Genomic DNA, 27058 nt, shown 5'->3' with positions numbered 1-27058 from the left:
TTCTTTCCCACTCTGTCTCCTTGATCCTGCTCCAGGGTCTCTGGCTCCATACCTTCCCTGGGTGGTCCAGGCCTCCCTCCTCTCCTCCGGCATGCACCCCCAGGGTGGCTGGGGTGGGAGCCAGGTCTGGGGGCTGTGACTGGCCGGGAAGGGGAACCGGAGCAGACATGATATTTACGTTAGGACTTCAAAGTGCAGCAGAGCCTGAGGCAGGGCTGGTGGGGGCTGGTGGGGGTGGGAGGGTGACGGGCAAAAGCCAGACTAAGGTCAGCTCAAGCCCCTCCCTGGGGAAGGTCTCCTTGGTGACACATACCTCCTCCTAGGGACACTGAGACCTAGAGTAGAGCTCGAACAGGCTATTTTGGTGCTGAGTTCCAAGAAAGGCACTTCCTGTGCCCCTGTTCTGCCCCCAGCCCCATCCTTTCTTCCTGTCACCCTGCAGGAGAAGCTAGGTCCTCTGAGCATCAGCCTGGTGGCAGGAACAGAGGGCTCTGTCTCTGTGGGAAAACATTCCTGATGCTGGGACAGCCCTGAATTCTCGGCTTTCTGGCGGGAGCCTCGCCTGGCAGGGCAGAGGGGGTCTAGGATCTGTCAGCCTGACAGGGGAGGAGGTCCAGAACCTCAGGGCCTCTGGGTTCTACTCGGGCTGCCTGCCTGAGGGCCTGAGGGGCCAAGATGACCATGAAGGTCACCCCACCCCTGCCCCCGCCCTTGGCCTAACCCCTACCCCCACCCTTGGCCTAACCTCTGCTAAAGACACCCAGCTGCTGTGACTAGGAAGAAGTGGGGTCAGGGGCCCAGGCTCTGGGTGGGAGGGGCCGATTGTCTCATCCTGGGGCTCTGTTCTGTGTCCTAAGCCCCTCCCAGGAGCCAGGCCCAGCAGACACCCCTTCAGGCTGAGCCACCCCCCAAGATGCCCCCCCTCCCAGACTAGAGACTTGCTCTGGACCCAAGACCGTCTGGTCTGAAGCCCACCCAGACCCCCAAAGCCCCAGTCCCTGGGCCAGTGCCCCCATCCCCACCCCCAGATCGTCCCCAGGCGCTTCCCGTGAATCACTCAGGCTGGAATCTGATGAGCTCAGGCCTCCCCACCCAGCGCTGCCGGCTTCTGCCTCCTGCCTGGCCAGTGGGGTCACCACACCCCCCTATTGGGGTCTTTTCAGCAGCTCATAACCCCCACTAGGGTCCACCATGGGGCAGGGGGGCTGAGTGGTGGCAGAGATAGGCCAGGGCTGGGAGTGAGATTAGACAGAAGGGCTTGGATGTCTTGTGCATGATCAAAAGTACACAAAGTATATGTGTGTTGTTTTCTGTGTGTGTGTCCGTGTCTGTGTGTATCTCTGAGTGTGTCTCTGAGTGTGTGTGTATGTGTGTGTCTGCATTTCCTGTGCAGAGTTGGAAGGAAGAAGCCTGTGTGCCTTGTCTGAGTGGGGGACTCGGGAGTGTCAGCAGCAGCCCTGCTCGGGTAGGTGACCTGTGTAGCCTCTGTCGGCCTGTCCCCTTGTGCGTGTATGTCGGGGAGTCACATTCTGAACCTGAGAGGGAGGGTGTTGCGGGATTATCTCTGAGTTTGCAGCTCTCAGGATGTCTGTCAGGGTGTGGATCGGAGGAGGGGTCTGTGTGTGTCACTGTGTCCCGTGCTGCAGGGCAGGAATGGTTAACAGTGTCAAATTGTTCCTAACATTCCGTGTTCCTGTTAAGGCTGGGGGTGCCCAGGTGTTGCTGTTCATGACTGTGGCAGGCGAATGTCACACACTCTGCAAATGAGTCGGGGTGTGTCTGCGTGTGAACAGCAGCCACAAAGCCGTGGCAGGGTGTTAACGGCTCTGTGTTGAAGGTGGGTCAGGGTGTAGTTGCCGGTCTCAATGACTGCCTTTCTGCCCACCCACCACAGGGTCCCCTCTCAGGCCGGCCACAGGCCCTGACTCTGGGGCCTGCCTGGCCGGCAAAGCCCTGGGCAGTAGGTGACCTCTTCTTCAGTCCTTTCCTGACCTCTGTCCTCAGGATCCCTGTTGGCAGGACGATTCCTGGGCCTCCCTGCAGGGCTTCTTCCTTCCTGGCACCAGGCCTGTCTCTGGTCTTCTGAGTGCCCTGGGTCTCTGAGTGGCCTCAGGTGGGAGGCAACCTGGGGTGTGACTGGGAACGGACATGCTCGCCCCCTGGCGGCAGCGATGGAGAATGCACCGCCTGCGCCTCAGGAACTCCGAGGAACTGTTCAGGGTGAGTCTTCCCGAATCAATCATTCCACATGTATTTTACTAAGTGCCAATTCCGGGCCAGGCATTGTTCTAGGCCCCCGAGATTTAGCGGGGAACAAGGCCAACTTGGCTCTGGCCGTCTCGTGGTGAAGACAGACAATAAACAAACTCACATAGGGAACTATGGTGATTCTGGAGGTGATAAGTGCGGCATTTCCAAGCGAGGAAATGACTTGGTGCTCCTCAACGGATCCGACTGTCCGGGTTCCAGCGCTGTCCTGCAGCAGGGGATGCTGGACAAGCCTGGCGCCTCGCAGAGCCTTGACTTCCTCTTCCAGAGGCCAAAGGTGAGAGGCTGAGATGGGGGAGGGAACAGCACAGAGTCCCAGCACAGTAGGCTCTCAGCTACTGCCCAGACCACATCTATTTCCCTGTGGCCAGGGCTGTGTTTGCTTGGTGCTTGGTCCAGAAGAACAATTGATAGATTATTACTGAGTGGATGAAGAACTAGTCCTTTTGTTTTGGAGGACTGCAGACCAGAAGCTCCACAGAACCTGGGATCCGAGCCCTTCGCCCTGTGTAACGAGCCACTTTCCCTGAGCAAGACTCAGTTTCCTCTCCTGTAAAATGGGGATAATAAGACCAGCCTTAGACTGGTCTATCATTGCCTGTCCTGCCTGGAGCCCCAATTCCTGTATCATGACCCTTGGTCATGCCAACTTACCTGGCCTGGACCCCTGACCAATCAGAATCTCTCGAGAAGATAAACCAAAAGACTCAGGCAGCAGGCAGGGCTCGGCGGTGCTCTGCTGAGCCACTGCTACGGACATTAAATTCCCAGAGCCAGGAATTAGGACTCAGCATGGGGAGGGGGTGAGAGGGGCCTGCAGAGGCCCCCAGCCCAGAAGCCTCCGCCAATCCTTCTTTCCCTGAGACCTGTTCCACATCCGGCCCTGGGGTTGTCGGAGCACCCCCTGCAACCATTCCAGGTCCTTCCTCTGAGAAAGAACTTAAAACATCCTGTATTTGGTTCCCAGAACCCGGCCCTCCCCTAACCTCCCAGCTTCCCACCTCACTGCCCTTCACTCTTAGTTATCAAACTCCAGTCAGTGGACAGCATTTATTGAGTGCCTGCAGAGTGCCCAGCACCGAGCAAGGCCGTGGGATAGGGAGGGAGGGCATACAAAAGAGCGAAGGGGAGACTTTGTGCCAGCGAGAAGCTGGGGCGGGGGGAATAGGGAGGGAAGCGCCGCCGGTGGCCTAGGGAGAAATTTGGAAGCCCTGCACAGGGCTTTTGGTTTGTCTGAAATGCCAACATCCAGGACTTCCACCTTGCATCTGTGAAGCCTGTCTGACATGCGGGCTGATGTCCCTTAGTGTGCAGCGCCTGAGGGACCTCGTCAGAGACTAGCTGAGGTCCTCCTTCCACCGCGGACAGTTCTTTCCCAGAATAATCCCTGCCAGGCTGCCGCTGCCCAGACCCCTGACTCCAAGGGAGCTCAGGACCGGCAGCCTGGGCCCCTGCTGTGTCCTGAGGTTGCCGGGTGGCTGCAAGACTGCAAAGCCCACGACCACCTATGCTGCTGAGGCCCTGGATTCCCTCGCCCATCGGCGTCACCCACTCCACGGCTTCCTGGACCACGCACGCCCCCTAGTGGTCATTGCTGACACTTTCTTTGCTCGGATTTGCGGTCTGCTCTGCTGGGCCCTGAGGATTAGTTTGTTGGTGGCTTAGATGAGAGCACCTAGCTGGAACTTGATGGCCTGGTTAGGGTGGGGCAACCCATAATGGCATGCTGTGTGATATCGTAGGAGTCACTTTCTTGAACCTCAGTGGGTAATAAGCGTGGCCTCCACGTAAAACACTCAGGAGGTCCGGAAGAGCTAAGAGCAGAAGAAATGGTTTCTGTTTTGGAAGCCTGTCTCCCTGTCCAGTTCCCCTGGGAGGACTTCTCATCTTGGGGAAAGACTGGAACTCGGGTGCTCCTCTGGCTGGGCTTGATCTTCAGGATGTCCCCTGGGCTGACTGGAGGACACTCCCTTCGGCAAGTGCAGAGAACAACCCTTGGAGGGTGGGGGGCAATGCTAACACCCCCTTCTCCCCTCCCCTTTCCACTAGTCTGAACCCTGCGTTGCAGCAAAACCATCCATTTTGGCCCCTGGAAAACTTCTGGGAGAAGACAGCGTGGCAGTGCACCCCACTTACAGATGAGGAAACTGAGGTTTGGAGGTGCTAGTCCTCCAGGCGGTCTGGAGCAGTACTGGGTGCTGAGGTGCTGCTGCCCTGAATGCTCCAGACACCCAGGAGTGGGTGGAGCCTTTCAGGGCCTTGAAGCCCCCAGCCTGGAGGGGGCTGTCTGGGCAGTGGCCCTCCCAGGGGCTGTGCCCCTCCCCCACTGCCAGAGGTTGGATGTGCTCACCACTCACTACAGGCCGACTGGCCTCCAGCTGGGGGAGGATGAGAGGCAAAGAGCCTTAGGCCCCTGGTCTAGGGTCTCCCAAACCCCGAACTTTACTGCCCCAGATGCAGCCAGTCCAGGTACTCCCCCAGCAAGTGTGGGGCTGGTGGGGGTGGGAGGGCGGCGGTGGTAGTAAGCATCAGACGGCGGTGGTAGCAGACACAAGAATAGCCAGGGACAGGGAAGCCTAAGGGGGCTGTGGCCTTGGTCAGTGGGGCAATGGCTCTAAAAGGCCTTCTCAGCAGGTTCAGAGTTTTCAGCCCCAAATGATCCTTCCGGCCACTTCCAGCTACTCCTCGGCTGCCCGGCTTCCCTCAGCCTCTGGCACCCCTGGCTGAGCAGGGCCCCCCCTGGCCTGGCCCTCGTCCCACTCGGCAGTTGTCTCCGACTCTCCTCTGCTGTCCCCGGGACTGGCTTTGACCTCGGTGTCCCCATTTCCCTGGCCCCCTTTCTCCTCCTCCCTGCCCCCTGCCTCTGGCCCCCTGCTGCTGTCCTCTGCTGCAGCCTCAAGTGAGGCCCCCTGTGTCTCGGACCGCTCTGCCTGGCGGCGGTAGACGAGGTATCCGGTTGTGGGAAGCCTGTGGGCCAGAGCCCCAGGGGGCAGGCGGTGGTAGCCCTGCTCCTTGTATAGGAAGAGGCCGAAAGCTTCCGGCTGGGTCACTCGGAACTTGGTGGCACAGAGCTGGTTCAGGGTGGCAACTGAGGCCCCTGGGGGCACGGCCAGGGTCTTGGAGGTGCAGCCACTGCTGGGGTCCTGATAGGCTACTCGGAGGAGGTGCTGTGCAGGAGGAGAAGCAAAAACAAGGACTCGACCCTGCCTGCTACATATCTGCCTGCAAAGCTGTAGGTCCCCATTTGGGCTCTGCTAAGACAAGGGCGGGTGGTATAAATCCAGTGGTAGGACCAACTGGGAAAAGCTTTTTGGACAGGGCGAGCTCCAAGGGGTCCTTGAGGAAGGGAGAGATGTGCCTGGGCTGGGGGGTCACACCGCAGGCTGCAAGGATGGCCTCGCAGGGCTCTGTGGCCTGACAAGCCTGCTTAGAGCTAACTCCGTGCCCTAAACGCTGGTCCTCCATTAATCCTCTCATCAGCCCCCGAGGGAGGTACTATCATCCCATTTTATCGATAAGAAAATTGAGGCACGAAGAGGTTACCTCACGTACCCAGGCTCCTACGACCACAAAGTAGCAGAGCCAGGATTTAAACCCGGGGTCTGACTACAAAGTCTGGGCTCTCGATCGAGGCTAGGAGGCTCCCCTGACTCGATGGAGAGAAGATGGTGTCTGGGAGGGTGAGGGGAGCATGGGCTGGAAGCCCCTGAGTCCAGGGGAGGGCAGACCCCCAGCGGGGGGCTGGAAGCCAGGATTTAAGGCTTGAGACTGCCTCCTGTGTCCCTTTCCCTCTCGATGCCATGTCTCAGTTTCCTCATCTGTAAAATGGGGGTGACGATGGCCCTCTTCAGGGCTAAAGCTCTAGAGCACTGAGCACGTGGCCGGCATGTGGAACGCACTCGCTGTAGAAGGGCTGGCTTTGCTGTTTGTTCTGCCCGGGGCACTGTTCCTATTGCAGGACCGGCCTTTCCCCTGCTGGATCTCGATTTGGGGGATGGCGCGGAGGCCCCGTTACCTGGAAGCTGTGGGTGGCGGGCAGGCGACGCTGCTCCCAGAGGCTGAGGGAGCGCTGTAGCTCCTGGGACGGGCTCAGGGGCAGGGTGCGGGCCTGGCCCAGGCCGCTTAGCAGGGCCAGGCTGGCAGAGAGGCTGGTGAGGTAGTAGCCACCTGGGACACAAGGGGAAGGATGCAGCTCAGGCTGGGGGTGGGTGACCTGCTCCCTCTCCCCTCCCCTGCTTACTCGGGGCCATGCGGGCCCCATCCAGGCAGGGAGGTGGCATGTATGTGGGGTCACTCACCCTCTCCAGTGAGCAGGGTGGGCTCCAGCAGCTCTGACATGTACTCGGCCTCCAGCAGCAGCTCAGGAAGGTCGCACTGGGCCAGGACCAGGCTCAGCAGCGGGAGGAACTCGTCGGCGCCCGCACCCTCCCCTGCGGGGGGTAGAAAAGGAAGTTTCAGGCTCCTCTGGAGCCCCAGGTCAGAGTCCACTCCTTGTCTTAGACAGTGACCCTCCCTCCACCTGCCAGGCCTTGGGTAAGGTGGTCCCTATTACAACCACGAGCAGGGGCTGGGGAGAGGAGGCTCTACAATCTGGGCCTCAGTTTCACCATCTGTGAGATGGGAGGGTGGGATCCATCTCTTCCCCTGCTGGGCCTTTCCTGGAATCTCTGCCCAGGAGGCCTGCCTCTGCTGGCGGGGAGCCACTGGCGGGTGGCGGGACGGGGCGTACCCAAGTGGCTCCTCAGAGCTGTGTAGAGCAGCTTGCAGGCCTGCAGCAGTCGCTTGACCTGGGCGCTGGGTGAGTAGCTGTGGAGCAGCTGCAGCAACTTCTGGCGCACCTGCTCCATCTCTACCGGGGAGGGCAGGATCAGGTGGGATCCGAAGGCTCCAGGACCTTGGGCTCGGGCCAGGCGGAGGCCTTCGGCCAGGCGTCCCAGGGAGCCATCAGCAGAAAGCCGGCGTCGCAGGCGGGCCACCAGGATGGGCCGGAGGGGCTTGAGCACCGAGTGATGCAGCGACTTCTCCAGGACACGTTCTGCAGAGCAGAAGCAGGCAGGTCAGGGGAACCAAGGAGGAGTCGGGGCAGAGTCCCAAGGAGAAGGGGCACAGTCAGGGAAGGAGAGGGATGAAAAGGAGGAGGAAACTTGGTGAGGCAAGAGGCGGGGGTTGGGTGGGGGATGGGGTTCACTTGAAGGGTGGTGTGACCAGAGAGACTGTCTGGCACTGTGGACAGGACCAGAGAGAGGAGGAGGGAGGAGGGGGTACGAGCCGGGACTAGGAGACAGGGCTGAACCAGCAGAGGCCTGTGCTGGAGTCTCACCCAGTCTGTCAGGCGGCAGCAGCTTCTCAGGGCCCAGCTCTGCACTCAGCATGGCCCGGGCCCGGTTCAGTGCCTCACGGACACCCTGCAGCTCCTGGGGTTCGGGGCCGGCTCGCACCTGGGTCAGGAGATCCTGCACGAGCTGGCCCACTGCCGAGTGGCGGTCCTGCATCAGCGCTGCGGCTGCCCGGCCCACCTGTCGCTCGGGTGCCAGCAGGGAGCAGAAGGCAGCGCTCATGGACCGAAGCAAAGGCCGCTTGTGGCCCAGGCGGGGTGAGGTCGCGGGACTCCCCTGGGGCCCCTGCGTCCCCTCCTCCTCCGAGCTGCTGGGGGAGCCGCAGTCCACCTCCTGGAGGGAGGGCAGGGGCGGGAGGCTGGGACTGGAGCCCCCTGGCACACGGTACCCCACTGAGCTCTCCCTCCGCAGCAGCTGGCGTGGGGCCGACCTTTCTGTCTGGTTGGGGGTTGCCCCTGGCAGCACGGGCACAGGGGGAGGAGGCCCGGCGGGTGGAGACAGGGGGCTGGAGGTCTCTGTGGACACGCGCACTTTGAAACTCCTCTTGAATTTCTCCCGCTTGGTGGGGCCCAGATCCCCTGGGAACAGGGGGTTGAAGAAGCACAGGGCGGCTCCGGTGCCCTGGTCCAGTTCTTGTGGGGACCGGGGCTTCAGCCGGGGCAGCAGCGGGCCTTCAGACGGGCCGGGCAGAGCCTTGGTGTTGAGGGAGGAGCTCCAGAACTCTAGAGAAGAGAAACCAACTGGGGCCTCAGGGGGATTCAGGGAGGATGGCCAACCAAGGGCAAGGCGCAGGCTGACTGTGTGCACAAGGGCCTGCCCTTTCCCCCTTGGCCTCAGCTTGTCCTTTTGTGCCGTGGGTGGCAGGGGAGCCCTTACCGATGCCCAGATGGGAGATGGCTTCTAGCTCCTTATGGGTGGCTGCCTGGCGGATGGCTCTGGGGAGCTGAAGCTGGAGGAGGAGGATGTCCCTGAGGCCAGAGAGAGGGCCAGAAAGTTAGGGGTGAGGGATGCTCGCGGCTTCGGGGCTGAGAGTGGCTGCAGGGATGGGGGTGGGGCAGGGTGTCCCACCAGACAGCAGGCGCCTCTGGGCAGGCTCACCGGGTGTGGCAGTAGGCGCAGATGAGCTGGACCAGGTCCGGGAAGACGAGCTCAGATCCCTCCAAGGAGACGCCTGAGAGAGGGGAAGTGAGCTCGTTCTCTGGGGAATCTCTCTGGGCCCCGACCTGACGGCTTCCAGCCCCTTCCCTCCAGGCCAGGCTCTCTCACCCCCAGGGCTTTCCTGGATGTAGTGGCTGGAGACGAAGGAGGGGCCGCTGGCCTGGGGGAGCCGCACGCACAGAGCTTGGCACTGGCGAGTGTTAGATTTCCGCACCAGGAATGTCTGCGAACGGACAGGGTGGGAGGCCCAGGTCCAGCCCCTCTCCCTCTCACCCACTGAGGGCCAGTCCCAGGGGCTCGGGCCAAGACTCACCCCCGGGGGCTCGGTCCTCAGCACGTGCAGTGCAGCCGCGGCGTTGGCCCGCAGCTGCAGCCACACAGGCCGCGTGAGCAGCAGGCGCTCCCGCAGGCTCACGGCGCGCCCCGGCTGCTGGGGCCCACCTGTCTGCCCCCCGCCGGCATCGGGCACGTCGTACAGCGGGTCCTGAGCTGGCCTGGGGACAGGCACCAGACCTGAGCAGGGAGCCAGGGGCTGGGACCCTTGCCCAACCCCTACTCCCTCCTCTGCCCTAGGACAGACCCTGCTCGGCCGTCCCTCCCCGCCCCGTGGGGCTGCCCTTCCAACTTCACCAACTTTTCTCTCTGCAGGTGCCCAGGTGCGAAGTTGGATGGAGTGGAGGCTCCGAGAGGGCCCGCTCCTGGCTCCCCAGGGGTTTCCATGGCGGGGAGCTCCTTTGGTTTCTCCCAGGACTCGGGAAGACGATCCAGCCCCCAAGGCAAGAGCACTCACATTCCCGGCGGTGAGTAACACTTCCTGAGGGCGGTGCGCCCTGTCACACCCCGCCAGTTAACTCTTGTGTGTCCACTCAGCCTGGGCAGTACCCGCTTCCTCTGTTCTAGGCCCAGCCTTGGGGTGGGGGCAGGGATCCTCCTCATGCAAGTGGCACCCCAAGGACCCCAGCTGTGGGGCTGCCACCTCCACAGGGAGCTTCCCGCAGCCTTGCCAGCGGCCCCGAACCACACAGGTGGGAGGGAAAGGGTTAAACAGGGCCCGCCTCCTCCCACAGGTCCAAGCCTCACCCTCAGGGCACCTTTGAGTCTAGAATCAGTTGCTCACCTGTCCAGGCCTTGGGGTCAGCCTTGAGAGAGTGCCCCCTACTGGTTGCAGATGACTCATTCCCGAGCTTAACTTGGATTTTGGGATTTCAGGTTGCCATGGAGAAAGGATGTTGTGTCTCCATGGAAACTAACCCCTTTGCTTAACTGAGGTTCTGGGGGTGGTTCTAACACTCAGCACTAAACAGGGGGGGAGTCTGGCTGTGAGGTGTCAGCACATGGCACTGCTGCTGGCTGCCTCCCACGCACACAGGCCCTGTCAGCCTGCCTTGCCAATCTGCCAAGCAACTGGGGCAGGTGCAGACATGACCCAGTCTCCAAGCACTGAGCACCCAGCCCCCTTCCCCATCTGAGGCCACGTGTTTTGCCTGTGCCACATGTTGCTTCTGACTTTGTTCGCCAGTAGCAGGTAGTCCAGGGCCCAGCCCCCCACCTCTAGGGGTGGTGATGGTAGAAGAGGCCCCCGCTTCTCCAGCCTATACCGCAAGTCAGGGTGGGTAAGCTCCTGCTGGGTAATAAGAGGTACCAGGGACCCCAGAAAAGACTGCTTGTCTCAGACACTCCCCACAGGAGCCCCGATTCCCTTGCAAGGTAAATCAGACACATGCGGTCACGCCAGGGTCCCAAGAAAGGTTTTAATTCCAGTCCCCAAAATCTGGGAGTCAGGCACCAAGGACGGCCTTGAGAAGATCTGGGAAGCCTGGCTTCTCACCGCTGGCAACAGCCGGCCAGCCAGCCAGGCCTCCAAAATATACTTTCTGGCTCAGAATTCCCATGAAGCAGGGCCCAACTCACTGGCTCAGTGACTGGGAAGGTCGACGGGAAGGATGTGCTCTGGCTTAAGACAAGCGGTGTCTTGTCAGGGAGGGGACTGAGGAGGTTGACCTTGGGGAGGGGAAGGTAGGGGGCTAGTTTGGGATGGACTCTGGCCTGGCGAGGGCAGCTCCGGGCCACAGCTGTACAGGCCCCAAGGAGGAGCAGAGGAGGCGTCCAGGCCAGTGATGGCTGGAGGGCGGCGCCCAGCAGCAGCACGGGAGAGCCGGCTGGGCAGACCCTGAGGGGCTTGTCAGTCTGCCTTTTTGCAGCAGGAAAATGCAAATCCTGGGCTTGGTGCCAGTTGCTCCGAGGGGCAGGGTCACGGTCCTGGGGGTATGTGGGAAAGGGAAAGTCACTGCAGGTGAGAGGGAGCCCAAACAAGAAGTGGGCAGCCACTTCACACGGGGGACTGAGGAGTGGACTTGGTCTGGCCCAGGACAGCTCCGTAGCCCTCATCAGTGAATCCACCAGCATTCTGGGTCCACTAGGGCCCCCCAGCTGCTGGGGCTTAGTATTCCAGCCCTCCCTTACCAATCCTGGCAGGTAGTTGTCCCTAGACCCATCAACCATCAACTTAGAGCTTCCCTACCCCGACTCTGGCTCCTGCTCCCCAAACTCCCACAGGGCTCTCCCCACCCAGTCTCTCTCGGGCCGCTGATCCGACATGGCTGCCACCTCTCTCCGGGCTCCTTTCCTGCAGGCCGGGCTGGGGGGGTGATGGGAGGTGGAAGAACCCGTGGTTCTTACCATCAGATTTTCTCTTCTGTGGGGACACAGCTGCCCTAGCCTGGGTAGGAGAGAAGAAAAAGCCCCCTGAGAGCCCGCCTCCCACTTGGCAAGCCCCCTTCCATGTCAGCCTCCCTGGGGCGAGGGCCGCTGGGCTAGTGCTGTGCCAAGAGGGGTGGGCAGCATGAGACACTTTCTAGACGAAGCCCAGATGTGGCCTCCTGTCGGAGGCCCGGCCAGCCCAGTCACTTCCCCTCCCTTTCTCCCAGCCTCTCGACGCCTGCCCTAGAGCAAGAAAGGAGCAGAAAGACTAGAAGTTCCCTCCTCCAGGGCAGCCGTGGGCAAAAGGAGGCTGTGCGCGGGCAGCGATGCCAGGGAGCCTGGGCTGAAGGCAGGGGCACGGCAGAGCGCTGCCAGGTCCTCAGAAAGCTCCCACGTGCAGCCTGCAGAGACCGAAGCTGCTGCCTGGGGCGGGACCTGCACTGCCAGCCCCTACCCTGAGACTGTGGGGACAGCAGGCAGCACCAGACCCACCTTTTTGATAGCGGTCCAGTCCTCTAGGATGTCGATCTCCTGCAGCATGTATACGATGTAAGGGCCTGCAACATGCGTCAAGGAAGCAGGAAGCCCAGTGGAGGGGGCAGGTGACGGCCCGGGAGCTCTAACACTCTTGGGAGGTGGTGCCATGGACGGGGGGAAGGGAACTGAAGACGTGGGTTCGAGCTCGGGCTCCATCTCCCACCTCTTGGTCCCCAGGTTCTCTGGGAGGTATGTGTGGCTATGGCCTGTTTCCCTGACAGGGGCAGGGGGCGCCGAGCCTCACCCCTGCGTTGACTCCTCTCTCCAGTCTCAAGGTCAGTGGGCCAAGGCCCACCCCACCCACTCAGGGACTCTGCTCCTTCTAATTCTCTGTCCTCTTGTCTCTCTTCTGGCTCCTTCCCCAATCCACACAGACTCATCTCTTCCATCCTGAAAACCTTTTGGTCTCACGTGCCCCTCTGGGGACCAACCCCTCTGCCATCCTGTGCCCTGTACCTGATGTCTCAGTCTCAAGGTCAGTGGGCCAAGGCCCACCCCAACCACTCAGGGACTCTGCTCCTTCTAATTCTCTGTCCTCTTGTCTCTCTTCTGGCTCCTTCCCCAATCCACACAGACTCATCTCTTCCATCCTGAAAACCTTTTGGTCTCACGTGCCCCTCTGGGGACCAACCCCTCTGCCATCCTGTGGCCTGTACATGATGTACATGCCCTCCCCTCCCATGCCCTCCCCTCCCATTCACCCCTCAAGTCCACGTGGTCCGGATTCCTCCCTCCCTCCCTGAACCTGATTTCCATCACCAGGATGCCAATGCCATGAGTTCTGGTTACTGCAGGAACATGGGGGGTTGCAGAGTGAGAATTCAGTTCAGTTCTGTGCTGGGCTAGGCCAGAGGGATGAGCTGAAGAGGCTCATGCCTAAGGTGGAGGCAGAGGCAGCCACTCCCAAGTGGGATGCAGTACCCTAGTTCAGACCACAGGGCTGCAGAGTTGAGAGAAGCCACAGCCACGGCGGGAAAGACCAGGAGAGGCTTCACAGGGGAGGCAGTGCCCGAGACGAGCACCAAGCAGGCCCAGACAGGCAGAAGGCGCTCCGAGAGGAGGGTGGAAAGCGAGCAAAGGCACAGGGGTGGGAAGGTCTGGGACATGCCCCGGACACTGTGGGAAAGTCAGAGGGCCTCGGAGGAGACTTCACTCAGGAAGTTACAGGGACCCACTGAATGGATGTTTCTATTTTTCCATGGTCGCACAGCTGTCGAAAAAAAAATCTGACAGCTAGATTTGCCCAGTCATAGCCATATGAGGCCAAATGACCATAAATGTGTCTATGTGACTCCGTCTTCCACGCCCCTCCACCTCCTTCCCCAGGTCTGGAGCCGACCTCGCCGTCCTGCCCGGCTCAGGCCCTGAGGGTGGAAGGATACCAGAAACGAGGGGGGCCTTCTTCCTCTTGCTCGGCGGCAGGGAGTCCCAGGTCTTTGAGCTGCCTCTGGCGTGCAGTTTGTCATCCCACCACTCTGTGCCCCCAGAGCCAGGATTGAGGTGCCGGCACTCCCAGGACACCCCGCCCTTGTAGCCTGTGGCTTCACAGGAGCCAGGCCAGCCCTTTCCCGTCGACTACCTCCCCAGACAGCAGGGAGAACCTTGGGTTTGGGGCTGGCAGCTGAGTTTAGGTCCCAACTGTGCAGCTGTGCCACCCGGGAAAGAGGTCACTACACCTCTGTGAGCCGATTTCTTCATTTGTTTAGGGGATGGTGGGATGGTGACAATTCCTGCCTCCCGAGGCCCCATGTGATGGCAGGCACTATGAACATGGAGGGGACTGTGGCTACTGTATGTGCGGGAGTGTCAGAATGACATCTCTTCTGGAAAGAGAGCAGGTGCACAGGAGGGCAGGGACACCCACGCTTCCTGAGCCCCCACTGTGCCAGGCCCCGGCTAGTCCCTTCTTGCCATGCCTGATTTCATTCTGTCTCCACAGCCATCCCTCTCGCTAGCCCCCTGTGCAGGCAGGGAAGCTAAGGTCCAGGCAGGGGCTGGGAGGTGACAGAGCCAGACCCAGGGCCGGGGTGCTCGGCCGGCCCATGCCTCACCTGAGCTAATGTCCAGGCTCTGGCGGTCCTCCTCCAGCCTCTGGATCCGCTCCTGCAGCTCCCCCTGCAGGGTGTCATAGAGCAGCAGCTTCTCACTCTGGAAGAAGTGGGAGCAGCTCAGCTAGGAGGCCTGGGCAGGCCACTGCAGCCCTCCTCCCCCAGGCGCCCGCCACAGTCACCTCCAGGTGCTGTTTGGCTCCCTGCAGCTCACATTCGTACTTATTCCTGATCACGTCCAGACAGAAGCCCTTGTAGATCCCTGAGAGGGAGGGAGGGGAATGGGAGGTCCAGCTTGGCCAGGGACCCCAGTGTCCAGAAAGGGGGGCAGGGGCATGGGCAAGGCAGGGATGAGAGAGGGGGACAGAGAGCCATGGGTTGGTAGGGGAACAGGGAGGGGGGACTGGGGCCCACAGACCTGCCACCTGAATGCGAATCTTGAGGCTCCGCTGCAGCCCCCCCAGGGGCTCTGTGTATTCGGGTGCCCTCTCAGCCCCCACTTCTTCCAGCCGCACCCGCAGCTGACTCAGTCGTTCCCTGAACAACCTGGGAGGCGAAATGTGCTCATCCGTCAAACACACACGTGGGCGCCTGGTCCACGACACGCCCACTCGGCCTCAGCCGCCCCTGCCCAGCCCCAGGCCCACGGCCTCCTCACTGCCGGTGCCCGCAGACCCAGCCCCGGGTGCCCGACGCTCACTTCTCCTTTAGCTCCGAGAACTGCTTCTCCAGGTCCAGCATCTCATTGACGCACTCGCTGCGGCGCCGCTCGTAGTCCTCATCGTCCATCTCTGGGACAAGAGGCCAGTCAGGGCCGGCCGAGGCCTGGGAGGGCACTGGGGTGCACGTGCGTGCGCGGCTCACCTGAGCTCTCCTCCTCTGACTCCGTCTGGCTGCCGCTCCGTTCCTCCTCACTCTCTTCTTCCTCCCCATTCATCTCGGTGGCTGAATCACCCTCTGCTTCCATCTCTTCTGTGTCTTTGTTTGGAGGCTGGATCGGCATCTGGGCTCTGGAACGAAAGGAGGCCTCACTCACCACCACCTATAGCTCCGAGCAGGAAAGTGGTCACTTGGGGAGTTGAACCAAGCCTGACAGCAGCAGCCTGGGGCGGCTGAGGAAGTGACTGGACTCACGACACCCTGAGCACACACTGAGTGGGGAGGATGCAAATGGCCCTGCCTGTACATCTCCCAGAAGCCATGGAAACGCCCGTACCCTTGGACACTGTTGGTAATCCCAGTCCTGGGAATGCTGGCCAAAGTGATGATCCATAAGATGGGAAAGGCCAAGGGTGGGCTTCTCCAGGCCTATGGGACTGGGCCTGAACTTCTGACTGGGGCTTTCAAGGCCCTGCACAGACTAGACTTGAACTACTGGTCCAGCTCCTTCACTGGTTCATGCTGCTCCTTCTGCGTATGATGCCGTCCATTTACCTTCCTGAGAGCACGCTATAACCTCGTGTCTTCTCACTGTGCTCGGGGTCCAGTCCCATTTCCTCCTCCTTCCCCTGGGACCTCATGTCAGCAGTGCCCCCCTCCCTCTTCCATATCTTCAACTCTCCCTCCTGACAGATCCTTCCCACGAAACTTTAGACACGCTCAGGTATTTTCCATTTAGGAAACACAGAATCACAAACCCTCACCCTAGTCCACTTAACTGCTCCCCGTTTCCACCTCACAGTTACACTTTTCAAGGTCTGTGTACACGTGCTCTTCCTGCTTTCATCTCCCACTGTTCTGATTTCCGTACCATCACTTTCAGGTGAAACCAGTGCTGTAGAGGTAACCGACAACCGCCTTGTCCCTAATGCCAATATTTTTCAGCACTTATTTATCGTGGTTGACTTCTCAGCAACACTTAACACTTAAGCATCCCTTTTATTCGCTCGTCTAATACTTAATGAAACCAATGTATGCTAGGTACCATCAGACACTATGGTAAGTGCTGGGCATGACTGTGACAGACCATCTCCGACCTCAAGTTGTTTACAATTTCCTGGGAGAAAAAGACAAAGAAGCAGACCATCAGTGTGGTGTGAGATGAGCCGAGAGTGGGCAGTGAATGGGAGCGGTGTTTAACTGGGACCTGGAGTTGCTGTAGCATGAGAGCTTGCAGAGGAGAATGGGCCAGACAGATGAGCTGAGCAGGTGGAGGGAGGGAACATTCTGAGTAGCATGTGCAAAGACCCCAAAATGAAAGGGGCAGGGTTGGGGCCACATGGGTCTAAGCCTCAGAGAAAAATCTGGGCTGCAGAGATCTGGTCAATGGCATATAGCAAGTTCTTCAGGCCCTGGGAGAGGGTGCAACCAGCAAGGCAGAATGTGTAGTGAGAAGACATCCATGATGGAACCTCCCAGGGTCACCAAAGGGGCGGATGATGAAACCCCTGCAAAGGAAAAGGAAATTAGCAAGAGGTAGAGGAGAGAAAATCTGTCATATGGAGAGAGAATTTCAGAAGAAGAGGTGACAGTGCCAAATGCTGCTAAGAGATCACCTAAGAGAAAGGCTAAATAGTACTCTCAACAGATAATCGCTTTGCTTAGTGGGGGTTCTATATCACCGTGATGTCCTTCCAACTTCTCTGGGCATGGCTTTGTGGTCCTTTAGATGAGAGTAGATCCCATTCCCTCCAGGAAGCCTTATTTTCTTACATTTCCTATTTGCCCATTCTCATGTCTATCTCCCCTACCAGTCCCTAAACCTCACCAGGGAAGGGCTGCACGTGCACCCTATGCATCTAGCACAGCACAGAGTCACCTGATGACTGGAGAATTCGCAAATACAAATTAAACAAAACCTTTGCAAGGCAGGATTTGGCTTTTACTTCTTGGTAGCCCCAGGTTTGGCTTTTACTTCTTGGTTTTTAGCAAACCCAAAGTATTCTGTTAAACTTCTTAGACATCAATTCGAGTTGTGTAAAATGAGTAGACTAGAAAACAGTTTAGTCACATGCCTCGATAATTTCACAAATAATCTCAACCTGATCTGCGGTTCTCCAAACCAGTCCCATCTTTACCATTCTCAAGATTCAGTTCCTACAGTTCCCCAAATTTGCAATTCCTCTTCACTGTTAAATATATTTATATTGTAAAATGCAACTTAATCGGGACCAGAAAGGGCGGGAGAGAGGAGATGGGAGTCACTTCAGCTGCTCTCCTTCTACTGTATGAGCTCAATTAAATAACCACCTTCCCGCCTTACCCCGGTGCAAAAAGAGAATGATCATTGCTACTGAGTGTTGTAAACATTACAAGGGGTAAGGGATGGAAAAGAAAATTGTGAGGCGCTGTGCACAGGCAATTTATCTTCTCAGAAAGTGAGCATTTCCAAGGCAGGCCTCCATGGAAGGCAGAGTCTTCCCCACCGCCCTCGAAAAGGCACACCCAGCCCCTCCGCGGCGCGCCCGCAGCCTCCCGCCCCGCTCCGTTCCCTCATGCGCTGGCGCGGGCAGGGGAATCACTAGCTCTTCCGCGACCGGTTTGGAGCCCGCGGCCCCGCACGCGTCCGGCCGGTTAAGTCTCTGCTTCGGCCCTGGAGGTTGGACGGGCTCCAACAGATTCGCCGGAGAGGTCGAGCCAGGCCATGGGTGTCGTTACGCACCGCAGCGAGTGAAGCCTCCGGCCTCACGTCCGAGACTCCCTGACAGGTTCCCGCGGCTGCGGATGTTGACCACCGCCGCCCGGATTGGGGAAGAGCTGCGCCGCAGGTCCGGCTGTATTGGGCGGCAGGGCCTGTCCGGCGCTTCCGCATGCGTCATCAAGAGGCGCCCGCTGGGAAGCTCACGATTGGACAGCTGCGGGCGAGGCATGCTGGGATACCGCGGGGCGGTCTCCATAGTAACCAGCCGAAATTCACACTGGTGGTCAGTTCGCCCGAACGACACTTGTGGTTTCCTTGCTTTGCAGCCGGTGCTCCTCCGTCCGCGGTCACATCCCTCCCCACTCCCCCGCATGAAAGGGGAGAACCCGCGATCTCTCTGCCTGCCCAGTTCAGGAGAGTAATTCAGCCAGCTGTAGTGTGAACACTCATTTATTTATTTACACATTGTCAATGGTAGGCAAATAACCCAACCCAGCCCAGCCTATTCGAGAGGGTACGAAACCTGCAGACCCTTCCCTCTCCAGAGCTCCCGAAGGCGGAGGCCTGGGAGAACCAGGAAGTTTAGGCTTCTGCTCAAAAGCTATAAACTAAATTCAACATCTTTATCCACTTTCTTTCCAAAAAGCCCATTTTGTTAAGTACTTAGACTTCTCAGTTTTGCCTCATTCATACTTTTTGCTCTCCTACTGCCTGCCCACTCAAAATTGTTAATAATAACAATAATAACAACAATAATAATACTGTAATAATATTAATAATACTTCACATTTGTACGAAGCTTACAGAATGTTTTCACATATAGCATCTTATCTGAGCCTCCCAACAGTTCTGTGAGGTAGGTATTCTCACCTCCCTTTTTTACAGACAGGGTAACTGAAGCTCAGAGAGGGAACGGGATTTGCTCAAGGCCACACAGCTAGTTAGTGGTAAAGCTAGGACTTGATCCCAGCACCCCATATTCAAGTCCAGTGTTCCAACACCACAGCTACCACTGTAAAGTGGAGTGACATTTCTTACCCCCGTCAGGCCTGAGGGGCGGCCTAAGGAGAGAGGAGGCTGAGACTTCTCAGACTAGGGCAGGGAAGGTCTCAGCAATGACGGGAGGAGTCGGGGTACTTGGCCTTCAACTCCTGTTTGAACTGGCGGTAAAGGATCTTATTGTGCTGATTTTCTGCCTCTTTTTGGGGATGGAACTTCAAGGCTTCCTTGAAGCCCTTATGGACCAAGAAACCTTCATTCAGCACCTCGAAATCGAATCCTGCCACGTGCAGTTCACAGGCCTGTAGGGGGAGAGACAGGTCAATAAAGTTTGATTATTTTCCTAGGGCCTAGACCGACAACCCTGAAGCTGACTCCAGCATCCCCACTCCTCTGAAGGCACACTGAATCCTCCAATCACCTCCTGAACTATGATCCCTCCTGCTTCATTGCCCCCTTTCCATCCAACCACCTCCCGAACTATGATCCCTTGTCCCCTTTCCTTGTCCCCTTTCCACTCATAGCTTCCTGACCCCACCACCTCTCCTGCCCCATTTCCCCTGCCCTCTCCCTTCTGAGCACCTGGCTGATGCGATTGAAGCCGTATTGCCGAAATCGTTCGTCGAAAGTGGGCACCTTGCCTCCGGCAACGTAGAACGGCTCCCAGGGGTCCTGCCAGGGTACCACGTAGGCAGGCCTCAGCAGGGTCTCTTCTGGCAGGTTGACCCAGCGGGAATAGTTGGTGGGTGCCTGGCAGGGCGTGCACAGCCCATAATAGAAGGGCCGCACCTCGCCCACCTGGTAGAGTTGCAGCAGCTCATTCTTGTTTGCAGGCATGCGGCGGGCTCGGCGGATCTCAAAGGCAGGCACCACCAGCGCTGTGCCCGCCCACTGCTTGCTCTGATCCAACATTTCTCTCAAGCCTCTCCACAGCCCCTCGCTGGGAACCATGTCCACATCGATGACCAGGGCATAGTTGGCCCCCTCACGAGCCAGATTCCTCAGCAGGTTATTGGGGTAGGAGACATTGGTGCCCAGCGCGTAATTGATCCCGGGCTGGGCCACCCTGGCTAGCTTATCAAAGACCTCCTGGCAGGACCGCAGCAGGGCAAATTCCCCCGGCTCTCGGGGGTCGGGCACTGCGGCCTCATAGCGCGAGGGGCACACAAGGTGCATGGCGACCCTGGCACGCATATCGGGGCAGTGGCTGCTCAGCGCGTAGGTCAGCACCGTGGCCAGCTGCGCCTCCTCCTTGGTGGCCGCGAACACCGACACGGAGAGCGGGCCCTCCCAGCGCTCCAAAAGGCCCGACAGATGCAGCAGGTTGTCCACGCTGGCATGGGTGGCCAGGATCACATCATTGGGGTCCATAGTGGTCTTGAGTAGGCCCCTATAGACGCGGTAGTCGCCGCTGGCGTCCAAGACGCCTCCGGAGGCCAGCGCGGTCCGGAGCTGGGCTTTGACCTGGTCCACGGACCGCGGAGACGGAGGAAAGAATTCGAAATACTGGTCTTGCTCCTCCTGTCCGTGCATCCCGGATAGCAGCGACAGGTAGAGTAGCTGCAGCATCGCCACCAGCATTAGCGCGGCCAGCAGCAGCTGGTAGAAAGCGCATCGGATAGCATAGGACATCTGCATGGCTCTCGGGGCTCGAAGCGCGCAGCAGGGACCACCCGGCCGCAGCCTCTGCCAGCCACCGCAAGCCCGGATTTACCGCAGCCTGCCGAGCGCAGCCGAAGCGAGCCGAGGCGAGCCGAGCTCCTTGAGCAGCCCCGCCCACCCGCGGGGGCCTCCGGGTGCCCCAGCTCGCCCCCTGTGCGCGAGGAGGATCTACTGCACTAGTCCCCCGCGCGGCGCGCTTTGCAAATGCTGGATCCGCCCGTGGCGGCGCCGCGGGCTTCCCAGAGACACGTGTCCACTCCCTCCCGGTCAGTGCGCGACCCCCTGGACCAAGCGCGTCCTGAAACCCCGGCGCGCTCGCCCCCTACTCAGGGACGGGAAACCTTGGCAGAGCTCCGCTGCAGCTTGGCGAAAGATGGTGCGGATTCCTGGCTGCGGCGGGAAGAAAGGAACACAAAAAACCCTTTTCTTTCTTCTGTCTTTCTCTCCTTTAAGTCCTATTAGATCTGCGCCAAAAAAATGAAAGTAGGGGATTCACAAAGTGCGGAGAAGATGAGAGATAAGAGAATGTGGAAAATGAGCACTCGTGTGGGACGAGGTGGCCGAGTGGTTAAGGCGATGGACTGCTAATCCATTGTGCTTTGCACGCGTGGGTTCGAATCCCATCCTCGTCGGTCGTTTTACACGGGAGATGTTTCTTAATTTTCCCCATCCCCACCCCGGGGGTCTGAAGCACCAAGTTGGACTACCAGATTGGGGGCACAATTCAACACAGCCCATACCTCTTTGTTCACGACGCACATCTTTCCTTGTCAGGCTCTTCATACTCTGGGAATCTGAACCTGTGCAGGGTCCAGCAGTGTTCTTTTCTTTCTACCCAGAAAGAGGGCCCATGGTTCGGTGACACCTAGAAGACCAGAACCGGAATTCTGGCCAATGCCAAATTAGGAGCCAATATATAAAGCAAAGAAACGCCCCCCTTCCCCCCAGAAGCGCCGCCTTCCCTGTAGTGGAACTTAAAGGTTGTGGTGCTTCATCATTTAAATTATTACTCTATCCAGCCCATTGATTCCCCTAGAGGGGAAACCTCGTATTCACACACCTCCTTCCCCAACACACACACACACACACACACACACACACACACACACACACACACACACGCAGAAGGTCTTGAATATTCTAACACCAGCCGACTATACAGAAGGGGGCTGTTAAAATATGATTAATAGCCAGTCGGTCAGAAGCACAGGTAACAAGGACTAGCGACTGACATCTGGAGTGGAGACAGTCCTGTAGAACTGAGTCCTTAACTTAAGGAATCGGATGCTACCTCCAGGTAGCTGGTGTCAGAATTGCGTTACACTGCAGGGCACTCAGCTAATACCAGAGTATTGTTTGGTAAGGAGAAAAAACCCCACACAACAGAATTGGTTTCAGAACTGTATGTGTAGAAGTACAACTGAACTTTGTGTGTTGACCTTGAATCTCACGACTTCATTGTGAATTCATTTATTAGCTCTTATGGTGTGTGTGTGTGTGTGTGTGTGTGTGTTCTGTATATGTATATAATATATCATCTGTGAATCTGGATAGTTTCATTTCTTCGTTTCCAATTTGGATACCTTTTTATTTCTCTTTCTTGCCAAATCTCTCTGGCTCGACCTTCCAGGACAAAGCTGAGTAGATGAAAAGGCAGCAGGAAATGCTTTAAGTCTTTCGCCATTGAGCATGACATTAGGCATGGGGATTTTTCATAAATGCCCTTTATCAGGTTAAGGAAGTTCCCACCTACTCCTTGTTTCTTGAGTGTTTTTATCTTGAAAAGGTGTTGGATTTTGTCAGATGTGTTTTCTGACCATGTCGTTTCCCACCTTTATTCTATTAATGTGGTGTATTACATTGATGGATTTGCATGTTGTTGAACCACCTTGCATTCTAGAGTAAATCCCACTTGGACATGGGGTATAATCTTTTTATTATGCTGGTGGATTCAGTTTGCTAGTATTTTGTTGAAGATTTTTGCCGCTATAGTCATAAGAGATATTGGTCTGTAGCTTCTTTTTTTGTAATGTCTTTATCTGGATTTGGCACCAAGGTTATTAATACTGGTTACATAGAATGAGTTAGGAAGTGTCCCTGCCTCTTGTATAATTTGGAAGAGTTTAAGACGAATTGATGTTAATTCTTCTTTAAATGATTGGTAGAATTAGCCTGTTAAGTCGTCTGGTTCTGGAATTTTCTTTGTTGGTGATTTTTAATATTTATTTAAGCCCAGCTAATCTTTTTTGTGAATAAAGCCAGTTCATAATAGTTAATAGTACATATATTATAAAAATAAAAACAAAATTCACCAAAATTTTTTTAAATAGTTAAAAGAAAATGATCACTTGAAGACCATCTACTTAAATTCCTTTTTTTTTCTTTTTTTAGCCGAGGCAACCCTTGGTTGACCTCACAGATTGCAAGGACCTTGTCATCTTATAATCCCTTATCTTTTATTTTTTACACCTACAGCACCTGGTCTTCCTAGGCGGTCTCCCATCTAGGCCCGACCCTGCTTAGCTTCCGAGATCAGACAGGATTGGGCTTGTTCAGGGTGGCATGCCCATAGACTGATTTTAGTAATTTAAATTCTTTTCTTTCATTTCTGATTTTAGTAATTTCAAAGTCTTCCCTCTTTTTTTCTTAGTCTAGTCAAAGGTATGTCAATTTTGTTGATTGTTTCAAAGAACCAACTTTTGGTTTCATTGATTTTCTCTATTGTTTTTCTATCCTGCATATGTTTATCTCCACTTTAATCTTTATCATCTCCTCCCTTCCGCTACCTTTGGGTTTACTTTGCTCTTGTTTTGGTTCCTTAAGGTATAAAGTTATGTTATTGATTGGAAATCCTTCTTCCTTTTTAATGTAGGTGTTTATAGCTATAAATTTCCTCTCAGCACTGTTCTTGCTGAATCCCATAAAATTTAATATGTTGTATTTTCATTTTCATCTGTCTCAAATAATTTTCTAATTTCTTTTTTATTTTTTTAAATTTTATATTTTTATTTTTTCAATTCTAGTTGACATACATTATTGTATTAGTTTCAGATGTACAACACAGTGATTAGACATTTATCTAACTTACGAAGTGATCACCCTGATAAATTCAGTACCCATCTGTCACCCTACGTAGTTATTACAATACTACTGACTGTATATCCCATGCTATACTCTACACCCCCATGACTATTTTGTAGCTATCAATTTGTACCTCTTAATCCCCTCCCCCCTTCACCCAGCTTCATCAAAACCACCCAGCTTCCCACCCCGCAATCTGACAACCATCAAAACGTTTTGACAACCATCAAAACGCTCTGTATCTATGATCTTGTTTCTGTTGTTTCTTTATCCTGCTCTCTAGATTCCACACGTGATATTTGTTTTTCTCTGTCAGACTTATTCTACTCAGCACAATATCCTCTAGGTCCATTCATATATTTGCAGGTGGCAAGATTTCATCCTTTTTTATGGCGGAGTAATATTCCATTGTATAGAATGGAATATTCTTTATTCATTTGTCCATTGGTGGACACCCAGGATCCCTCCATATCTTGGCTACTAGAAATAATGCTGCAATGAACGTATGGATTGTCCCTTCGCTTCAAAGTAGTGTTTTGAGTTTCTTCAGATAAATACCCAGAAGTGGGATAACTGGGTCTTTCTTTGTCTTTTTTGTTTTAAAGTCCATTTTTTCTGGTATAAGTATTGCTACCCCAGCTTTTTGTTTGTTTGTTTCCATTTTCATGAAACATCTTTTTTCATCCCTTTACTTTCAGTCTGCGTGTGTCTTTTGACCTGAAGTGAGTCTCTTGTCGGCAGCATAAGTAAGGGTCTTGTTTTCTTATCCACTAAGCCACCCTATCTTTTGATTGGAGCATTCAATCCATTTACATTGAAAGTAATTGTTGCTAGGTATATAGTTACTGCCATCCGTCTGCGTGTGTCTTTTGACCTGAAGTGAGTCTCTTGTCGGCAGCATAAGTAAGGGTCTTGTTTTCTTATCCACTAAGCCACCCTATCTTTTGATTGGAGCATTTAATCCATTTACATTGAAAGTAATTGTTGCTAGGCATATAGTTACTGCCATCTAATTTCTCTTTTGATTTCTTTTTAACTCATTAGTTGTTTAAGAGTGTGTTGTTTTATTTCCATATATTTGTGGTATCCAATTTTTCTTCTGTTAGTGGTTTCTAGTTTCATTCCATTGTGATCGAAAGATACTTTGTATGATATCAATCTTTTAAAATGTATTGCAATGTTGTTTTGTGGCCTAATATATGATCTATCTTGGAGAATGTTCCATGTGCACTTGAGGTGTATTCTGTTTTTAGATAAGAGTGTTCTGTGTATGGCTGTTTGACTTAGTCAGTTTGTAGTGTGTTCAAGTCCTATTTCTTTGTTGATCTGTCTAGTTGTTCTACCCTTTATCCAAAGTGGGATGTTGAAATTTCCAGCTGTTACTGTAGAAGTGTTTATTTCTCCTTCCAATTTGTCCATTTTTGTTTCATATTTTTAGGACTTTGTTGTTGGAGTGTATATATTTATAACGATTACATCTTCTTGATAGTTATCCTTTTATGAATATTTAACATCCTTCTTTGTCTCTTAAATGACTTTTGACTTAAAATCCGTTTCGTCTGATATTAGTATATCCACCCCACTGTCTTTGGTTACTGTTTGCATGAATATCTGTTCCCACCCTTTCACTTTCAACCTATTTGTGTTTTTGGCTCTCAAGTGAGTTTCTTGTAGACAGCATATAGTTGAATCATTTTTTAATCCATTCTGACAATCTTTTTAAAGATTTGAATCAATTTACAAACCAGGAGGCCTCTTCCTCATAAAAAGGGGAGCAACTTGAGGGTAAAGACTGGCCTTCAAGTATTTCTGTCCCTCCAGCAAGCCTGTCTCAGTGCCCTCACATACAGCCCTCTCCAAGTGTTTGCTGTTGGAAACTGGCTGCTTCTGAGGAAACCTGGGCCTGTTGCTGGAGCAGTGTTAGTTGGGGCTACAGCAGTAGCTGGGGGACTAGGCATCAGGAGAGGGATGGGCAAGTGCAGCCCATCAGCCCAAGTATTTGTTTCCAACATTAAAAGCCAGCTGCACGCTGATCTGATGGAAAAGTTGGGCTGGGTCTACTGGGAAAGAGGATGGGAAGAGGAATTCTAGGTTGTGCTATCATAAGGACATCGTATGAGGGAGAGTGTCCTCTTTCTGGGCCCATTCTCCACTGCTTAGCCCAAGCTTGCACCAGATAACCCTGGGCCAGTACCAATGCGTTTCCTGGGACTGTAGCCTGGCCTGTGAGGGTGAGTTTGGCAGGTCTAGGGAGCTTTTGGGTACAACAGACAATAGTATCTAAAGGTAGAGAAGGAGTAGGGACCCAGAAAGTACTGGGGTCCTGCCCCTACCGGTCTCACTCAAAGGGCAGAGCTAGGCCTTGTGGTCTGCACAAAATGCTCCCAGGACTACAACTACATTTAGTATATGTCAGTCTGTACTCTAGCCTTGACCTTGGTCTAGGACAGCGAACTTGAGCAAGTTCCTACTGCGTGTATATGGAAGTTCCCTCTGCTAAGTTAATGGCCTCTGCAGAGGCGGCTGACCTTTCCTTTCTTGTATCCCTCCTTCTCTCTCTAATCCCCTGTTGAGGCCTCATCACTAAAGGCCTTTCGCCTTTTGTCCCCAACTCACTGCTCCACCCCCATCCCTTCCCTTCCCCTCCCTCATACCTGAGGGACTCCCTCGCCCCACCCCCTGCCAGAAGTCTCCACTGTTCCCTGAATATCCCATGTCCATGCCTTCCACACTCTCCGGTACCTCTGCCTAGGATGCTCCTCCCCCACTCCAGCCCAGCAAACTCGTTTTCATCTCTCAAGGCCCAGCTGAGGGAACGCTGCCTCTGGGATGCCAGCCCTGACTTCCTTGTGGAATCAATGACCCCCTTCCGGAGTCTTACATGACACACTTCTGGACTGTCACAAGCCCCGTCACAAAGTTTCCTTCTGCCTCCCAGGGCCTCGAGAGCAGGGACGTTACCTTTGTTTCAGGGACATCAGACTGGCCAGGGCCTGGCACAGTGAATAGCGGTTGAAGGAATGAATCCTCGCTTGGGATCTGCCCCGTGGCTTTATTTCAGCTGCCAAAGTCATATATTGCCTCACTGTCCTCTGATACACATCGGCCTCTGGCTTGTGAGCTGGGGGGGCCCTGTGCTGGCTGAGCTCCCAGTATATAATAGCCGTGGGCAGAAAGGCTGGTGCCTAGAATGGCAAAAAAAAACCCCTTGCTTCCCTCAGGGCTAGGCAGGGTAGCACAGGTGTGTGGTGAAACAGGCCTTTCCTCCGTCCTCCAGAGAACTGGCTGACTGCCTCTCTGAGGCTCCATTTCTGAGAAGAAGGGGACTGGGACCGCAGAGGGCACCAATGCAATGGGAGAGCAACAGCTGTCCACGCAGCTAGGCGGTCTGCCCGAGACACAGGGCTCCTTGCAGGCCAATGTCCCTTGGCCATCACAGGGATGCACACAAATCCCTGCCCCAATCAGGGCCCCGGTCATCCCATCTGCCAAACGGGTTCAGGGCTCCCCACCCCACCCAGCTCATCAAAGCCGATAGAGCTGAAAGCACTTTGGAAAGAAAGACTCAGTGAATTCATTGTGCAAATGAAGAAGGTTGTTGTCAGACCCAGGAACAGGGTCAGAGGGAGAAACAGCAAAAAGGTGGAGTAAGTACCCAGGCCTCCTGCCCTGAGCCCCTGAGGGAAAGA

At 55.5% G+C, this 27058-nt stretch overlaps 3 protein-coding genes and 1 non-coding gene across 13 annotated transcripts; 1 reads left to right on the top strand and 3 right to left on the bottom strand.

Annotated features, from left to right (window-relative positions):
- Positions 1-4782: 4782 nt before the first annotated feature.
- RIN1 (Ras and Rab interactor 1) lies at positions 4783-10347 on the bottom strand. Its single transcript, XM_006911068.3, has 10 exons — positions 9397-10347; positions 9076-9256; positions 8871-8985; positions 8703-8775; positions 8481-8572; positions 7589-8326; positions 6998-7303; positions 6567-6698; positions 6284-6435; positions 4783-5435 (listed from the first exon to the last, which is right to left on the bottom strand). Exons 1-10 carry the CDS (start codon positions 9480-9482, stop codon positions 4947-4949), a joined length of 2364 nt encoding a protein of 787 aa, XP_006911130.1. The 5' UTR covers positions 9483-10347; the 3' UTR covers positions 4783-4946.
- Positions 10348-10494: 147 nt separating this feature from the next.
- On the bottom strand, positions 10495-17824 carry BRMS1 (breast cancer metastasis suppressor 1). 10 transcript variants are annotated; one of them, XM_025046200.1, is made up of 10 exons: positions 17649-17808; positions 14912-15089; positions 14748-14838; positions 14466-14593; positions 14230-14309; positions 14051-14147; positions 13382-13474; positions 11955-12019; positions 11442-11481; positions 10495-11021 (listed from the first exon to the last, which is right to left on the bottom strand). In XM_025046200.1, exons 1-10 carry the CDS (start codon positions 17796-17798, stop codon positions 11014-11016), a joined length of 930 nt encoding a protein of 309 aa, XP_024901968.1. In that variant the 5' UTR covers positions 17799-17808; the 3' UTR covers positions 10495-11013. The 10 variants fall into 10 exon arrangements, with proteins under 10 accessions (XP_024901968.1, XP_015444407.2, XP_024901970.1 ...); XM_015588921.2 differs by having other exon boundaries at positions 10500-11021; positions 11331-11481; positions 17649-17813; XM_025046202.1 differs by having other exon boundaries at positions 10500-11021; positions 11955-11993; positions 17649-17810.
- Positions 17825-18061: 237 nt separating this feature from the next.
- On the bottom strand, positions 18062-20402 carry B4GAT1 (beta-1,4-glucuronyltransferase 1). The gene is made up of 2 exons (XM_006911063.3): positions 19209-20402; positions 18062-18928 (listed from the first exon to the last, which is right to left on the bottom strand). Exons 1-2 carry the CDS (start codon positions 20262-20264, stop codon positions 18737-18739), a joined length of 1248 nt encoding a protein of 415 aa, XP_006911125.1. The 5' UTR covers positions 20265-20402; the 3' UTR covers positions 18062-18736.
- Positions 20403-20838: 436 nt separating this feature from the next.
- Positions 20839-20920, top strand: TRNAS-GCU. The gene has a single exon. It is a non-coding gene; the product is annotated as a tRNA-Ser (tRNA).
- Positions 20921-27058: the final 6138 nt, after the last annotated feature.

This window comes from Pteropus alecto, unplaced genomic scaffold (assembly GCF_000325575.1).
Source record: "Pteropus alecto unplaced genomic scaffold, ASM32557v1 scaffold43, whole genome shotgun sequence".
NCBI classification, from domain to species: domain Eukaryota; kingdom Metazoa; phylum Chordata; class Mammalia; order Chiroptera; family Pteropodidae; genus Pteropus; species Pteropus alecto.
This window is presented reverse-complemented; position numbering and strand designations above follow the sequence as displayed.

Bases quoted from the DNA above. Each gene is read 5' to 3' on its own strand.
- RIN1 (XM_006911068.3), bottom strand. From the start codon at position 9,482: ATGGAAACCCCTGGGGAGCCAGGAGCGGGCCCTCTCGGAGCCTCCACT. The intron at 8,327-8,480 runs GTAAGGGCTCCC...TCTCTTCTCTAG, and splicing joins CATCTCCCATCTGGGCATCG to AGTTCTGGAGCTCCTCCCTC. The intron at 7,304-7,588 runs GTGAGACTCCAG...TCTGCTCTGCAG, and splicing joins GCTGCCGCCTGACAGACTGG to AACGTGTCCTGGAGAAGTCG.
- BRMS1 (XM_025046197.1), bottom strand. From the start codon at position 17,798: ATGCGGAAGCGCCGGACAGGCCCTGCCGCCCAATACAGCCGGACCTGC. The intron at 14,594-14,747 runs GTGAGCGTCGGG...TTCGCCTCCCAG, and splicing joins TTCTCGGAGCTAAAGGAGAA to GTTGTTCAGGGAACGACTGA. The intron at 11,482-11,954 runs GTGGGTCTGGTG...TCTCCTACCCAG, and splicing joins ACTGGACCGCTATCAAAAAG to GCTAGGGCAGCTGTGTCCCC.
- B4GAT1 (XM_006911063.3), bottom strand. From the start codon at position 20,264: ATGCAGATGTCCTATGCTATCCGATGCGCTTTCTACCAGCTGCTGCTG. The intron at 18,929-19,208 runs GTGCTCAGAAGG...CTCCCCCTACAG, and splicing joins GCTTCAATCGCATCAGCCAG to GCCTGTGAACTGCACGTGGC.